We start from the raw sequence: 17,896 nt of genomic DNA, 5'->3' as shown, positions 1-17,896 counted from the left end.
CCATTGTCGCTAAGCACCATTTCACATTTAAATGTCAGCATCTCTAATTTATTTTTATTTTTGGCAATATTATGTTATTCCTTAATAATGTTTCATATATTTTTCACGCTCATAAGCATGTTCTTGTTATTTACTATTGTGGTCGAATCCGGGTTCAGGCATGGATATTTGTAAATGCATAGTTTATTGCGTTCATAGGGCAGCCTTGCCTGAAACCCCGCCCATTTAAAAATAAAGGTCAAAAATAAGTAAAATAAATTATCATTATCATTACAGACGAAAGAAAAATCTGAAGAGGCAGCTGCCCAACTAATGGGCGTAATAAAAAAGTTACTGTTAATAATATCTCGACCAGCACGTCTATTGGAGTGCCTTGAATTTGATCCTGAAGAATTTTATCACTTTCTCGAAGCTGCCGAAGATCATGTAAAATGTTTGCAAGGTATCAAAGCAGACTTACCTCAATATATAATACAAAAGTTGGGTTTGAACAGAGATCCAATTGCCGAATTGCAGCAAGAGCTGCGCGACTGTAATTTACCGTCCATTAATCCGACATCGCAACTTTGTATACCTACGACTTCGACGTGCAAAAAATGGGCAACGAACCCTAACGAACAAGATTTTGAAGTTCTTAAGTTAATTTCGAATGGGGCGTACGGTGCTGTATATTTAGTAAAACATAAGCAAACGAGACAGCGTTTCGCTATGAAAAAAATTAATAAGAATAATTTAATGCTCCGTAATCAAGTTGAGCAGGCTTTTGCCGAACGAGATATATTAAGTTTTGCGGATAATCCTTTTGTAGTGAGTATGTACTGTAGTTTAGAAACGAAGAAGCACCTGTGTTTGGTTATGGAGTACGTTGAAGGAGGGGATTGCGCCAGTTTGATCAAGAATATTGGTCCATTGCCAGCGGATATGGCCAGATTTTACTTTGCCGAAACAGTTCTTGCTGTGGAGTATCTGCACAGCTACGGAATTGTTCACAGGGATCTAAAACCTGATAAGTATGTAATTGCGGAAACTTTGTGTGTCGCTAACACTTTCTTTGTAGTTTGCTCATCACCGCTTTAGGTCACATTAAGTTAACAGATTTTGGTTTAAGTAAAATGGGATTGATGTCATGTGAGATTATGCAATTTTGTATAACTAAGCCTTACTGTGGTTTTCAGTGGCGACCAATTTATATGAGGGGTATATTGATTGTGAAACGCGCCAATTTTCCGACAAACAGGTCTTTGGCACGCCGGAATACATAGCTCCGGAAGTGATACTGAGGCAAGGATACGGAAAACCGGTTGACTGGTGGTCGATGGGTATTATTTTGTACGAATTTCTCATTGGATGCGTGCCATTTTTTGGTGAGACTCCTGAAGAATTGTTTGCTCATACAGTAAATGGTAATTACCACCCCTACATTTACCTCTCTTATAGTGGATGTTTTAGACGACATTGAATGGCCGGATTCTGATGATTGGCAAATACAGGATGAAGCTAAAGATCTCATCACTGTGTTGTTACAACATTCTCCTCGCGACAGATTGGGTACAGGTGGCGCTCACGAAGTAAAAGAGCATGTGTATTTCAAAACCGTCGATTGGAACTCCCTTTTGAGGCATAAAGCGGAATTCGTCCCTCAGCTAGAAAACGACGAAGATACCAGCTACTTTGATAGTAAGTATATTTTATGTTGCAAAATCTCGTATCAATGAATTTAATTCAGCCCGCGTTGATCGCTATAATCACGACTTGGGAGATGATACAGATGATACTGACGATTCTCCAGTATTTGGCTTGTTTTCGTCATGTTCACCACAATATCGTAAAGTGCAAGGTTCGCGTTTGGGTACAAGTATTGATCAAGAACAATCGTCTGAAGCTGTACGAATCACAACGTCTGTCGCCACCACTCCAGATACTCCTGAAATTCCAGATTTCAGAATGCGGTTGAGATGTGGTTTGTTAACGCCAGATAAAGATTATTCAGATATTTTACCACTGGATCACAGAAAGGTGAGTCAAAATTAAAAAATAGAAGCTGTAAAACCTGACTACTGAAACCAATCTTTGACAGTTCATAAGCAAGTCCAATATCATAGACATCTTCACTGTCACCCACATACAATGTTAAAATACATCTCTGTTTGACAATTTAGGAAAAAAGGTGAACAGGGTGAAAATACAGTGTACCACTAATTTTGTTTAACATACTGATGTTACACCCTGTATAAACTTTCCGTATTGTTTTTTTGAATTCTTTTTTTTTAGATATCGTTGGATCTTAACAAAACTGTGAGTACACCCGAGTCATCTCAAACTGACAGTGACGATGTCTCACCGCAAATTCAGAGGAAACGGAAAAGCGGCCACGCGCGTGACATTTTACCGCGCTTTTCAATTTCAGTTGAAGATGAGCACAGCAGGTTTGTATCGGGTAAAGAGGTTTTGCAAAACTCTGTACTTGTATTTGCAGTATTGAAACGGGCACGTCCTCATCTGAAAATAATCGCGAATTATCACCCGTTAGTCGAAATCAACCTCCAGTGGCACCACCAAATAAACATCGTTCTCGGTCTGTTGTGAAAAGCGCATCTGCATCAGGTTTATCTTTAATGATACCCGCAAACGGTAAATATTCGTTTTGTTGATGCGCAATTAAACTAGTCATCTTTTAGATGATTTCCAAACTCCTACTCCTGGCATTCACTCGCCAGGAGGCGGAGGGGGTTCGAGTACGGCGAGTTCGCGAGACACCTCCCCGTGCAGGGAACTCTCACCCCTTGTTACCAGTCTCAAACCGCCTGTGATAATTCGAAGAGGTCCGAAAGGATTCGGTTTTACAGTTCATACGATTCGAGTCTATTATGGCGACACGGATTTCTATACCATGCATCATTTAGTTATGGTAATTTACAATAAAAATATGATATTACGTAAGGCCACCAACCTTTCAAATGCTGAGGTCACAAGGTTTAATTATGTGCTTCAAGAAGGAAAAATATGCTTGGTAAATTAGTTCACTTGAAATACACCTAGTCTGTGCTGCCCCATGCTACGTTGTGCGAATTGGCATCTCGCAGCTCATGAGTAGGTTGATGTTCCTTCACTTGCAGTATTCCACCAGAGTCTACTTCTCCTGTGGGTATCCCCCCTCCCCCGGAAAGTAGGCCGAGGCCACTATGGCTCCTCTCCTACCCCGGAGGTGACTGGGGATTTTTACTGCAGCCAGGTTCCTGGAAATAAATTCGGTTAGTGGTATAATGCTTATTTGTACTCCATTTCCATTATTGTAGATTAATTTACAATTGTTTGTGGTTAGGCTTCTCACTAACTCACCATAGATGTATGGGTCTTGTATGAGCGCAATCGCCACATTGGATGTGGTGGCCTTCTAACACAGCAGGTCGGAGACTGCCTTGCTTTGTTGGAGGTTTGCCTGTAGAAAGGCGATTTTGTCACCTATGATGTTTTCTATGCTGACTCCCTAGGCACTTCGCCACCCTGTGTGAACAGGGATTGACCGGGTCCTGTGGCACTGTACTCCCATCCCACTTGGACATGTCTCCTTGTGTGGCAGCCTGGGATATAGTATCGTTCGGACCAGGTCCTTTTCTTCCCTTTGTCCAAGTTACCTTGTTGTCTCGACTGTGCATGCTTCTGGACGGCTTGAGCCGGTTCTATACCGTGTTGCTTCAGCCAACGGTTCTGTTTCCTTGGAGCAGCGCTCATCTTGGGGAGCGTAACTTTCAGCTGAATTTTGGCCATATAACATTTGAATTTATGCGATTACTTAGTTTTTCTTAAATGGCATTTCAAGATGGACGGAGTCTTGCAAAATCTGTAGAGCAATTGTAGTCCAATGACCAAACTCCGAATCACCTCGTGCGAGAACAACCAGACCCTTAGGAGTTGAAGGAGGTGGTTGGAAACCTACAATTTTTGGAAACTACACACCTAAAGCAAAGAATACTCTTTGCCTAAAGGTGGAACAGGAAAAGGCAGCTTTTATAGATTCTTCAAAGTTGTCATCCGAGTGAGAACCTGACGACAGTTAAACAGCGCTTGGAGGTGCAGAATTCCTGGGCAAAAGTAGGCAGCTGTCAGGAGGAATGGGGTCGTAGGAAGTCCTGGACAAGTAGACAAGATTCTCGAAGTCTAGAAATAGCACCTGAGAAAGTCTATAACTTTTTTTTGAGAAGTCTGATCGAAAAAGTACGAATTGTTTTGGATTCTACGCACCAAAATTAATAAGAAAAAGTGTTTTCCCGAGAAATTTTGGTGCAGTCGATTTTTGGTAAAAAAGGAAGTGTATACACTGCCTTTTTTTTAGGCCCGAAGAAAAAATTGCCTCAGATCGACCCGTAAAAAAAATTTCTTATAGAATGTTGCCTGTAGAATCCATAATTTCAAACAGTTCCAAGATTGGGCTACTAGTTCAAAAGTTACAGCCTTTTGAAATTTCTTTCGAAATTGGTTTCTAGTCTATAACTTTTGATTGAGAAGTCGGATCGAAAAAGTACGAATTGTTTTGGATTCTACGCACCAAAATTAATAAGAAAAAGCATACTTGCAGCCTCATCTGGACTTTGTGACTTGTGTGAGGCCAAGGTCCCACGGTTGGTAAGCTTAGGGGGGCGCTGGTATTGTATCAAGTTCTTTCATGCAAGTCACACAAGTATTGGAGAAAAGTCGGTCACTTAGTGCATAGCTGCATATGACAGGATGGGTGCTTTTAAAACTGGGAGTTCCCCCGGTTTGGAATTCGCTTACTAGATACTGGTTCACCTACCAATCCTGTAGACGTAACCTGTTCCATCTTAGGCTTAGGTTTTTTAATGAGGTTGAATCCTTTTGGTCTGTGCACTGAATCCAAGGCCTCCCACATCCTCAGGTCCGTGAGTCATGGCCACGGACGACGTGGTGATGCATGGGTGATCTGATGTAAATCAGTACCAGGACGGCGCCGTTCTACCTTGTGCAATGTCCTTGGTCGTGACACGAAAGCCGGAGGAGGTAGCTGGTCCACGATGTTGTATTGAATGGCTCTTAACAGCTTTACCTGCGAGCTTCCCATGTCCACATTAAGCTTGTGTCTCATCCTGCCACCCAGTATAGAGCGACCCTTCGATTCTAGCCCGTGACCTACTATCTCCCCTTCCCGTCCAAATTTTTACCGAATTTTCCTCAAAAGTGAAAAGTCGCTATTGGCTGCACTTTGTCGTCTGTCAGTCACACGTACCTACTACTTCTTCATGACTGAAACGATTTGGGCGATATGGGGCTCATTTGAAAGGGCTTGGTGCAAAGATTCCGTACGTACCGATATTTTTGGTTTTGCCCATGCGCAGTGTCAAAAATTTGGTTTAATGCATGTGCAATGTTAACTTTTTTATTTATGAAGATACTTAAATGACACTTTATATATAAATACTACGAATTTAAGTGAAACTAACGACGTTTTTATTGTGTTGCGCATACGGAGTGTCAAGTTTTTTATTAAAAAGAGCACTTGAATGAAATTTGATACATAGGCACTTGGAATAAAAGCAAATCTAACGCCAGTTTCAACATTTGGTTTTGCGCATGCGCAGTGCCAACTTTCTTATTTACCAATGCATTTAAATTACATTTTTATATTTGTATACGCTTCACAGTTAGGTAGTATCCCAATTCTAAGAAAAGTATTTCAAAAGTTGATATATGTTGTAAAATATGTTATTTTCCAATTGACAATGTATTTGTTGATACTTTTAATTTATACTATATGAAAAACTGACATGTAGAACTACTTGTGTGAAACTTAAAAGACTTCAATAATAGGTCGCGGTTCATTTGAAAGAGAATGGGGGAAGGATCTCTTGCGTAACGGTATTTTTTCCCGGAACCAGCCTTAACATTATTAGGAGGAAAATACGCTCTCGTCATTCATGCTTGCATAATGACATTTTCATTTTGTTGACGTCATAATTTTGTGTATACCATTTCTCCTCTTTTAATTAATTTGTGCCTAGGTCTGATTTTTCACCTCTTAATATCTTTAATCTCCTGAGACATTCCATGGATACCATCATGGTGAACAATGGGACTTAAAAGATTAGCTACTGAAACCCCTCTCCCCTCTCTTCGGTAATTTGGAAGAACGAGTCGGTTTCATGAAACGCATCATTTATATGCTGCACGTTCATAGGACAGACACTATTCCTTTAAACCTTGTGGCATTAGCATTGAAAGGGGAAAACATTTTTGTTTGTGAATTGCAATTGTGTAACCTTCCACAGGCTGTAGATGAAGGGAGTCCCGCGTTTGAAGCAGGTTTAAGACCTGCAGATTTAATAACGCACGTAAATGGGGAAGCTGTACAAGGCTTGTATCACACACAAGTGTTGCAACTCTTGCTTTCTGGCGTCGAGCATGTCAGTTTAAGAGCCACTCCTTTGGAACACACTTCGATTCAAAGCGGAGGGCGCAAAAGGGAACCGGGGCAGAGCAAGCTGGCACGAAGGAGCTTGCATAGACAGAGGAAGCAGAAAAGAGAAAATGACAAAAGAAGGAAAACATCTTTATTCCGAAGAATTAGTAACAAGAGAGCGAGTGCAGAGATTCAACAGGTAAAAGATCTGTCACTTTTATTAGTACTACTGTTCATTGTGCAGATGGCAGCTGGTGTCCAATCACCATTGAGCGTTACTCCCAGCCGCAGCTTTCAGTCGTTCACAAGAAATCCAGATAGCAGTTCCTCTCTTTCCCAAACTTCAATACGCACATCCGTCTCGAATCGTACTAGTCTTTCTCCATCAGATTCCTTTAGCCAACACTCTTCCAGTTCCTCATCTCAAAGCTCGTCCTCAGCTTCTCCCAGCCCCACTCAAATTACAAACAACCGTAACAACAAACAACATTATCAACGTCCATCCACTCTGCATGGTCTAAAACATAAACTGCATTCGACTGGTTGCACAAAAACGTTACATTCGGCTAGTCCTTCATGTCCAAATGTTCCAAACCGACGTAAGTCTGTCGGTCACATTCCGTTATCTCCTTTAGCAAGAACACCTTCGCCTTCACCACTGCCAGCGTCCCCTACTAGATCTCCAAGTCCTCTAGCATTTCCGATAGGTCACCAACCAGGTAGCTCAAATACAACGCAATCGTATAGTCCCAGTGCTGGCAACACACCTATTACAATGGCGTCGAACCAAGCAAAAAAAGGATTTGTGAGACCTAAGGCTGCCGAACCAGGATCTCCTTTGTTACGTAGAGCACTCTCGCCTGATCGCCTCCATCCTCGCAGCGCAGAAAGTAAATGCGCGCTCATATCTCCTTTATGTTCATCTAGTAAATCGCCGGTAGTTAAAACGCAAACTCGCGGCGGCAGTAGCGCAGTATGGAGATCTGCCTCGCAACCGGAACGTGACAAGGATGCAGAGCTTGAGTCGTCCGTTCCGTCGAGCAACGAAATTGTTAGCAGTAGTAATAGTGCATCCGAAAATCGGTTATCGCTGAACTTATCTAGCACCAGTGAGCCCCTTCCACGAATTGCAGAGGAGAAGGATTCACCTACAAACAGCGCTCAAGAGTGTAATAAGTCTGGGCAACTGAATGATAAAAGTTGCGTTAATCCAAAAGGAAGTGATGGAAATACAGAATGTCTCAAAGGCAAATCCTTAGGTGCTAAGGATAATAAATGTGGTAGTAAACTTCCACAAAAATAATAGTAAGACCATGAACCAGAGGTTGGTTGTGCTTTATAGAATTAAAGAGTTGTATTATTTTTGATGCAATATTTATTTTAGCGGTGGGCAATATTAAGTTTAGATATAATGATTGTAATATAATGTGATTAATGAAGTATGTGATTATTTCTCCCGTGTTAACATATTTTATATTTTTAAGTTGACCATGTAACCTCCGTTGCATGAATCTTGTAGTTTTTGTGCCACCTCACAATATATCTGGCTATTTGTGATTTTGAACAGCCCAAATCCCAATTAAATTTCAGGTTTCTTTTAATGCTTTGTGTTTTACAAATCTAAACTCGTGGTGTAGTAATGTAAAACGTGAAGTATATTCAGTTGTAGATCTCACCTTGATTCTAGGATAACCAACTGTTAGAAGTTTAGAAGGGTGTCCTTCCTGTAATTCATTCCAATATAATGTTACTTTGATAAACGTTCACGTTTTTTGTGTTAAAACACAACCTTCTTTACTGTGTACAATTGGTTTATATTACACTAACAATACCTTAAATTGATAGATGTGAATATGGAAGATTATTGTTTGTAGGTATTATATTGAACCAGGGTGTCATAGTATATATTGTTAATGTAAGTTACAAATTGTCAGAAAACTATATTTCTAGTTAACAAAATTTACCTTCGTGGGGATTTTTAAAATGTTTTCAAAATTGGATCTCAAAGAGTTTAAGTAAGTACGTGTTAATCGTTCATATATGGAGAGAGATATAAATATAGTATAAGGGATGCTCATATTTATGTATGGGATTAGTACTTAACAATACACCTTTCAATATTTTCATAAACAAAATAATTATTTAAGGGAGAAATTAATTTTTTACCATGTATATATCATTTACAATGTTTTTCATCGTAATACTTAAATTGTTTTCAAGTATTTTTCCTATATTTGCTATTGCATTGTAATTTCTAACTATTTTTGCTTGAACATATTCAAATCAAGTAAGTGTTAATAATGTATTTTAGACATAAAAATTCGCATTCTAGTGAAATTATTTATTTTTATGTTCAATAAAATTTTATTGAATGTCTTAATTTAATTTATCAATAAAAACCTGTCGGAAAACTTACCACTCCTTCCCAGTCACCACCAAAAATTTAAAATCGGTGAAATTTAGATCGGCAATACAAATTGTTTGAAATGAAGGGAACTGAAAATATGCATGAGTTGTTAGCTACACCCAACTCTTATCTTGGACAAAAATTTAAAATGTTTTTGTAATTTTGATTTTGGTCATGGTCTTATACACAGGTCTCGAATCTCGTCACAGGTGGCGCATGAGTAGAGGAATGTATGTAAATTTATAAGTGCTACTTTACGGGTTAAAGGTGCGATTCCGAAGCGTTCGGCAGATGGCGTGTGGCGTATTAATTTGATCAATGATCTTTGCTTTGATGTATTTATTTGTATGAGACTGATCCCAAGATACCACTGCAACAGGCCGTCACTTGGTTTGACACTTCAATTAAAACAGAATTTTTTAACAACCTAACATCAACCCCAATTAGAGAAACGTCTTAATAATTTATTAATAGTGTAAGAAACTAAATACAGCACATACTTATAAATTTCCAACGGGGCATTATGATCTACAGGCCAGGTGGCAATCGCCACCCGCCCCCCCGGGCCAGTGCGCCCCTGGTTATACACTGCCTTTTTTTGAGCCCCGAAAAAAACATTCTCAGATCGACCCGGAAAAAAAATTTTCTTATAGAATGTGGCCTGTAGAATCCATAATTTCAAACAGTTCCAAGATTGGGCTACTAGTTCAAAAGTTACAGCCCTTTGAATTTTTTTTTCGAAATGGTTTCTAGTCTATAACTTTTGATTGAGAAGTCTGATCGAAAAAGTACGAATTGTTTTGGATTCTACGCACCAAAATTAATAAGAAAAAGTGTTTTCCCGAGAAATTTTGGTGCAGTCGATTTTTGGTAAAAAAGGAAGGTTATACACTGCCTTTTTTTGAGGCCCGAAAAAAAATTGTCTCAGATCGACCCGGAAAAAAATTTCTTATAGAATGTGACCTGTAGAATCCATAATTTCAAACAGTTCCAAGATTGGGCTACTAGTTCAAAAGTTACAGCCCTTTGAATTTTTTTTCGAAATTGGGTTCTAGTCTATAACTTTTGATTGAGAAGTCTGATCGAAAAAGTACGAATTGATTTGGATTCTACGCACCCAAATTAATAAGAAAAAGTGTTTTCCCGAGAAATTTTGGTGCAGTCAATTTTTGGTAAAAAAGGAAGGTTATACACTGCCTTTTTTTGAACCCCGAAATAAAAATTGTCTCAGATCGACCCGGAAAAAAATTTTTCTTATAGAATGTGGCCTGTAGAATCCATAATTTCAAACAGTTCCAAGATTGGGCTACTAGTTCAAAAGTTACAGCCCTTTGAATTTTCTTTCGAAATTGGTTTCTAGTCTATAACTTTTGATTGAGAAGTCTGATCGAAAAAGTACGAATTGATTTGGATTCTACGCACCCAACCCAAATTAATAAGAAAAAGTGTTTTCCCGAGAAATTTTGGTGTAGTCGAATTTTGGTAAAAAAGGAAGGTTATACACGGGGCGGACTGGGTACTTACGGGCCATTAAAGTATGAGTGTAGCAATGAAGGTGGCGGGTGGAGGGGGGGGGGTTAGCTCTGAGGTGCACCACAAAAACATTTTAAGGTACTCCTTTTTCGAAATTCAATTACCATACAGTTTTTTTTAATTGCAGCTGATAATTAAAAGTAACAAAATATACAATCCACACGAGGTGCGTCGCCTATCATTGTATTTCAGCACTTTCAAAATACTACGACAAAAAATGATAAATTCATTGTAAAACACTTCAATTAAAACAGAATTTTTTAACAACCTAACATCAACCCCAATTAGAGAAACGTGTTAATAATTTATTAATAGTGCAAGAAACTAAATACAGCACATACTTATAAATTTCCAACGGGCCATTATGATCTACAGGCTAGGTGGCAATCGCCACCCGCCCCCCCGTGCCAGTCCGACCCTGGTCCCTGGTTCGAATCCGGGTTCGGGCATGGATATTTGTAAATGTATAGTGGGTTGGGTTGGTAGAGCAGCCTTGGCTGAAACCGCGCCCACTCAAAAATAAAGGCAAAATAAAAAAAATAAAAAATCCCCACCATTGGATGCACCTTGTCGTGGTGGTGGGGCTTAGTAGTCACAATTTCGTGGCGAAGCTAAGCATCCTTACATCTTATGCGGGTGCTAGACTCCATTGCTTTAACCCATACAATCTGATCCCTGCTATCCGATCCTATAGTAAATCTGGTTCAAAGGACGCAGTATATCTTTCAAATTCTTCATGGAGTAATAATAATAATAATAATAATAATGTTTATTTGTTTAAGTAAATACTTTTACAAATTGTGGTTTCTTAACAAAAAATTACAAATGCAAATAAAACAATTTTCCAATTTAATATAATATTGACAGCAGCAATGAAAGATAAGCAAATGATTATTTAGGAAATTCTTACTTCACAGAAAAAAAAGGAAAGTCATTCGTTAAAAATAAAAGCTCTTATTTTAAGGGCGCCAAAAATATAATAATAGAGATCACTCAGTTGCTGTGCATTGTTTACTGTGAGAACAGATTCAACGGTAAGCGGAGGTTCAAGTCTATGTAGATACTGGGTGCGCAACACGGTGTATATGGGGCACGTCAGCAGGAAATGTTCAAGTGTTTCGTTTTCTTTCAGATTGCACACGGTACACAAGCACTCAGTATTAATCACATACGAACATCTATTTATATAGAACCGAATTTCTTTTAGGCCTGAAATTCTTAGTTGACTGACTAATCGCACTTTATTTATTGGGAGCTTAAACGTCATATACACTTCCATATTAGTTAAACTGCTAATATTACGGTAGATGGGGGAATATTTTGATGTAATGGCCGACTCCACGTCCCTACTCAATTCTTGGTTTGTTACCTTTTCTAGTATGTCGTCTTTTGCTTTTTGTAGTGTGATGTCTCTGACGCAAAGTATATTATTTACCAGTGAGTGTTCTCCAATTTCTAATAGAATTTCCTTCACTTGAGTTACCCAGTTCATTGTTGGATTGTTATGAGAACTTCTATCTAGATTAAGTAAGCCATGGTAAGAATGCTTTAACAGTCTATGTTCGGGTAGTCTTAAGATTTTTTCCCACAGGTTGAGAGTATTTTTAATAATTTGTATTTTTAGATGTATCTGTCCGGTTTCCATTCTCACCATGTAGTTGGGGGTGTTGCTTGGCCAATGAAATATTTGTTTATAATATTTTACTTGAACTCTCTCCACCATCTCTAAATATCTCAGCGACCATATCTCTGCACCGTAAAGTAGTACTGAGGACACAATGGCTTTAAATAACCTAGTTTTTGTTTCAAGGCATTCCGATTTTACTTTTATTAAAGTGCTTTTGACCCTTGCTATTGCCCTGGAAGATTTTTCAATGAAACTTTCGCAAGCTTTCTTGAAGACACCGGATGATGAGAAAGTTATACCTAGGTAAGTATATTCTTCTACAATTTCCAAAGTAGAATTGTTGAACACAAATACTCCCAGAGTTTTTTTCTTCCTGCCTCTATGGAAAGCCATAACCTTGGTTTTATTAATATTTATGGTAAGCTTATTCTCCTCGCAATAGTTATTTAGGATGTTCAATTTTCTGTTGGCGTCGAACACATTGTTTGCGAAAATAACCGCGTCGTCTGCATAAAGGAGCATGATCAGTGATCTAATATGTGTTAATTTGACACCATCACAATGGTTCTTCTGATAGTAAGAAATTATATCCGATATATATATCGCAAACAGTAGAGGTGAGAGACAGTCGCCTTGCATAACTCCTGTAGTCATGTCTATAGCTTCGGTGCTTTCAAGATTATTATTTATAGTGATTTTTGTCTTCTCGTATATGGCTTTTACTGTTCTGATGATCTTTGAGCTTATTCCAATGGCATGTAGCTTATTCCATAGTTTACTATGATTTATTGTGTCAAACGCTTTCTGAAAGTCTACAAATATTGCATAAAGGTAGGACGATTTTGGAGCTGTATTGATTGAAACGGCTGCATTTAAAATAAATATGTTTTCACTACACCCGCGGCCCTTTCTGAAGCCCGCTTGTTCATCTGGTAGCACATTATTTTCTTCACACCATTTATATAACCGATTATAAATTATGTTTGTAAATAGTTTTGTGATGCTATTCAGTAGAGCTATGCTCCGATAATTATGCGGATTCATTCTGTCGCCCTTTTTGAACACCATTTGCATTTTCACGTTTGCCCAGCTTTGAGGAACATCTTCTGTTTGTAGTACCCTATTAAATAGTGTTTGCAAGTAGTGAATCCACGAACTCGGGAGAGATTTATAGTATTCATTGGGGATGCCATCTGGCCCAGGACTTTTATTGAGTTTAAGATGATTAATGCTCCATTCTATTTCTGACAAACTGATTGCGGCATCCAAATGTGGGTGTGTAATATTTGGATACAGGGTAATCTCTATTCTTCGGGTAGTATACAGATCTTTAAGAAACTGGTACCATGTTTCTGTTTGGATAGGACAATTTTGGTTTTTTGTTTTGCCGTAACGCCTGACCGTTTTCCAAAACGCTGATGAGTTTTGAACGTTTTCTATATTTTCCCAAATTCTGTCGTTGAAAGCTTGCTTCTTTTGTTTTAACAGTGAAAAGTATCTCCGTTTAGTCATTAGATAGATTTGTAGGAATTGTTGCGTTCTTTCACTTTTAAATTTTCTTAATGTCTGCTTCCATTCCTTTTTGAGATTCCGACAAGTTGCGTCATACCAAGTACAGTTGTTATCTCGTTTACGTGAGTGAGGTGAAAATGATTTTGTTAAGTTTAATATTTGTGCTGTTTCCTTTAAAGCGTGCTCGATGTTTTTGCTCACAGCTTCTGTGTTGTCATTGAAAAAGTATATTCTATTTGACATCGCCATTTGTTGTGCAAAGTCCTGGCTAGTCATCGAGGGCCTGTTAAACACAGTTTGTGAAATTGGAGTTATACCTTTTGAGGTAGTACTTTTAGTTCCATCTTCCTCTCCCCAATGGCATACGACATCAATACCAGCTAGCATATGGTTTGAAGTATGAAGGGGATCCATTATCGTCATATCGTTGATGTTATTAATGGTGTTGTCGTCTACAAATACTAAGTCTATAACGCTTTTCCCTGTTTCCGATAGGTAAGTATAATCTGCAGGTGTATCACTTTGCGTTCGGCCATTAAGTAAAATCATTCCGTATGCGTCCATTATTTCCATCAGCTTCCGTCCTCTTCTATTGACCTTCGAGTCCCTAGTGCTCCGTTCGTGACTTACATTTGGATTTGTTATTGAGTTCTCTTCCCATTGATTCATAGTTCCCACTCTTGCATTAAAATCCCCGATTATCAGTAGTTGGCTTGAGAGATACTCTTCCTTTAGACTTCTTATCGTTTCATCTAACCATTTTGTACAAAAATCAATATCAGCAGTTGGCTTCCAGTAATTTGCCATTATGATAAAATCTCCGTTCCCGTGCTTAGCTTGTGCAATTACCCATAAGTTAGTTTTTTCGATTGTATTTAAGTGAATACATTGTTTGTAGAGTATAACTAATCCTCCACTCGCTCGACCCATACTTTTTTCTTTTGTAGCAGCAGACGCTATGTAGTTATATTCGTTAAATGCAGTTGGCAGTTCTATACTTTCATTTAATGCCCATGTCTCAACCAGACAGATAATGTCGTAGATTTTGAGAAGATTAATTTGTGTTGTGTCTAGGTTGAAAAGATTGCTTATTCCGCTAAGGTTCCAAAATCCAATGTTTAATTTATGGTGCTTTATGTTGTCGTTCGTTCGTTTTTTGTTTTTTCTGGTGTGTGCCTGTGTTCTATTATCATTACTCATGTCCGTTAGCATGCTAGTCGTCGTCAATTCCTTGTATGGTCGCAAGATTAGTTTTTTGAGCCATCTGGTAATATAGATTGACTGTGTTCGTCCCAGTGGTACCACTGAGCATCCACTTGAAGTTTTTGGTGAGCGACTTTAACCCTATGGCCGTCTCGTCTTTTATCTCTTGCCATTCTTCTTATCTCTGCTTGGATCTTCTGTTCAGAACTTGTAAGGTCGCTATCAATATAAATTTTCTCTGCGCCAATTTTCTTCTTGTTGCGTAGCACCTCCAGTTTGCTGTCAAAGTTGCTTAGTTTGACGATTACCATATGTTTCGATCGTATTGGGACAACATCTTGTATTATCACGTCTATCTCCATTTTTTCTTTGAATAGTTTTCCTACTTCCATTCTTGTATCTTGCATATTGTCTTTGATTTCGATACCTTTGATTACTACATTATTTCGCTTAGCGAGTTTTTCTTGTTTTTCAAATTTTTCTTCTAGCGTTTTTATTTTATGGTGTAATTCTTCTTTCTCTTTTTGCCATACGAGCATTTCTTTTTTCCGTTCTTCGTGTGCTAATTGCATTTCTTGCTTCAGGTTTATAATTTCGTCGGTATTTTTCTTTAGTTGGTCGTTATTGTTTTTTATTTCTTTTTTTAGATCTTCAGCCATGGTTTTTATTAAAATTTTGATTTCTTCCATTTCTGGTTCCGCTTCTAAGTTGATGCTTGGCGCCGATCTTTTATCAGGGGATCTAATAACCTTTTTACTTCTTTCAAACGCTGTTTCTTCTTTATCTACTTCTAGTCTCTTTCGTTTAATGTAGTCTGTAATTGTTCCTGTACTGTGTGCTCGACTTCTGTGTGTAGTGTTTCGTTCGGTGTCTATTGTTTTAGTTGGGTTTAGCGGGTTAGAAATTCTATGTTAAATAAAATAAAAATGTAAACAGAAACAACCTTTACGGCTTTCTCGTATGACATAATAATCCCCATGCCGTTACATAGACCATCAACGACAAAATAATAAAGTTTAACAACAAATGTTAATTACACAAATAAAGAGACCGCCCTTGTCCATCTTAATTAAGATTTCTGAAAATTTCATCCTTCCAGACGAACGAATTACGAACAGATAATGACATTAAAATTTTACAAAAGTTATTGTTGAATCGTTCCTTACAGAGGAATTATCCCAGAAATTGTTGAATAACGTTAAATGTTAAACCTACAGGATGATCGGTGATAAAATGAAGAACACTATATGAAAAATCACACTTCGTTACAATTCTCCTCTATCGATATAGAAAAAAAGTTTTCAATTATCTGTTTAATTGGCACAGTTAAAACTATATTCAAGATTCATGTTCGTAAAATTTCATCGAGTTTCGCTCTTTTTTCGCAAGTAAACAAAAATCGTCAAATTACGTACTAATACGTTATATGGTAGAAATCAGTTGGTTTTTATACCTAGTGTAACAATCTAAATCCAACAAAAGGTTCTGTTTGGTCCTATAAGTAGGTGCTTGGTTATGAAATTGCTACAGCATTGCAAGTATGTACGAGTAGCTATTTTCTATTTCAATATTCTTGAGTACAGGTTAAATTGTCTGTGATATAATGTAATAATACAATAAGGATAATTTTGTGTGTAATTTAGTAATTAGTGGCAGATAACGAGAATATGTGTACTGTCACTCTCAGCTGCTCAATATATTGTCGGGTTTAGGGTTTAGTCGCATTTAGTCTCATGCAGTCTTATCTTGCGAACAGACGACAGATTGTCAAAATAGGTAACAGTTTGAGTAACACAGAGGTAGTGCAATATGGGGTTCCTCAAGGAACTGTGCTGGGACCAATTCTTTTTAATATCTATATTAATAACATACTTGACATTCACACTAGTGGTAAAGTATTTAGTTTTGCTGATGATACAGTTGTGTTGTACAATCACTCTTCTTGGACCTATCTTGAAAACTGCGTAAAACATGATTTTAATAAAATTATTGATAGTTTTCATCATAAATTATTAACCATAAATTATGACAAAACTGTGATAATCCCATTTTCCTGCAATGCTAAATCGTTACCAACATTTGACAGCATTCAAATTAATAATCATGGCAGTATGATAAACATTCGGGTTGCGACTAGCACCACGTATTTGGGAATAGCAGTAGACTCGAACTTAAAGTGGAATACCCATGTTAATCACGTGTTGAACAATTTACGGCCGTTACTATATAAATTTAAATACTTATCCAATTTTTTAGGTGAACTGGAAATGAAAACCATTTATTATGGATTAGTTCAGTCGCGAATCTCGTACGGAATTGTCGTATGGGGTAGCGCTTACCGAACGTTACTCTACAAGTTAGAAGTCTTACAAAAAAGGTTTCTTAAAATAATCTATAAAAAGAGTCGCTTGTATTCTTCTAGTTTGTTATACGAAGAGGCGGGTGTATACGACATCAAACAACTTTTTTTCTATAAAATAGTAATGAAACAATTCCGTGAAAAACATTTAGCAAACTTTATCTGCCATCCGCATTTCACTAGATTAAGTCACCGGAGTAATATAGTAACATGTGCAGCCAGAAAAAGGATTGGTCAAAAATCTATTTCTTATTTATTTTCTAGATTTTTTAACATTTTGCCTGAGGATATAAAAAAAAAACTTCCCTCAATAGTTTCAAAAATAGTGTCAAAAAATTTATTTTAAATAGGAAAGAATTTTATAAGCGTTGTTATTGATATGATATAGGGTAAAGGTTGAGCATCAGTCAGTCTTTATTTTTAGATTTGGTACATGTTTATTTTTTATTTTATTTTTATTTTTTTGTTTTGTTTCAATTCGGTGTATACCATGCTTGAACCCCCACGCACAAGCTCTGCTTTTGTGGGTACCATTATTTTATTTTTCTTTTGCAATGTTATTGTAACCATAATTATACACTTATATATATAAAAAATAAAATAAATTATTATTACCTATTTAACTTTTCATATTCGTTCCACTCTTTATTTCACTGTAGTGTAACCAGGATCCTAACAGTCAAGAAAGATCCACTGGATAGTTGTTATGATGAGAGAAAAAAACCGAGTGTTAGCAGAAGTGTGGATAATGCCTACAAGGATATCAAGTGTTTCTCAAATAAATATATATCAAATTTAAATGGCACTATAAATGGAAAGTGGTGTAGGTATCGCGCCATTTAA

At 37.6% G+C, this 17,896-nt stretch overlaps 1 protein-coding gene across 1 annotated transcript; it reads left to right on the top strand.

Annotated features, from left to right (window-relative positions):
- Positions 1-298: 298 nt before the first annotated feature.
- Positions 299-8,459, top strand: LOC116182213 (microtubule-associated serine/threonine-protein kinase 4-like). The gene is made up of 11 exons (XM_031502738.1): positions 299-442; positions 495-1,010; positions 1,058-1,128; positions 1,176-1,403; positions 1,450-1,677; positions 1,727-2,016; positions 2,272-2,426; positions 2,477-2,631; positions 2,679-2,908; positions 6,282-6,611; positions 6,657-8,459. The coding sequence occupies exons 1-11, from the start codon at positions 432-434 to the stop codon at positions 7,713-7,715; spliced, it is 3,273 nt and encodes a 1,090-aa protein (XP_031358598.1). The 5' UTR covers positions 299-431; the 3' UTR covers positions 7,716-8,459.
- The last annotated feature ends 9,437 nt before the right edge of the window (positions 8,460-17,896 follow it).

The sequence above is a fragment of the Photinus pyralis genome, unplaced genomic scaffold (genome assembly GCF_008802855.1).
Source record: "Photinus pyralis isolate 1611_PpyrPB1 unplaced genomic scaffold, Ppyr1.3 Ppyr1.4_unclustered_Scaffold4276, whole genome shotgun sequence".
Taxonomy (NCBI): domain Eukaryota; kingdom Metazoa; phylum Arthropoda; class Insecta; order Coleoptera; family Lampyridae; genus Photinus; species Photinus pyralis.
This window is presented reverse-complemented; position numbering and strand designations above follow the sequence as displayed.

Excerpts from the sequence above, each read along its gene's own strand:
- LOC116182213 (XM_031502738.1), top strand. Across the intron at positions 1,129-1,175 it reads TAAAATGGGATTGATGTCAT|TGGCGACCAATTTATATGAG; the intron begins GTGAGATTATGC and ends TGTGGTTTTCAG. Across the intron at positions 2,017-2,271 it reads TACCACTGGATCACAGAAAG|ATATCGTTGGATCTTAACAA; the intron begins GTGAGTCAAAAT and ends CTTTTTTTTTAG.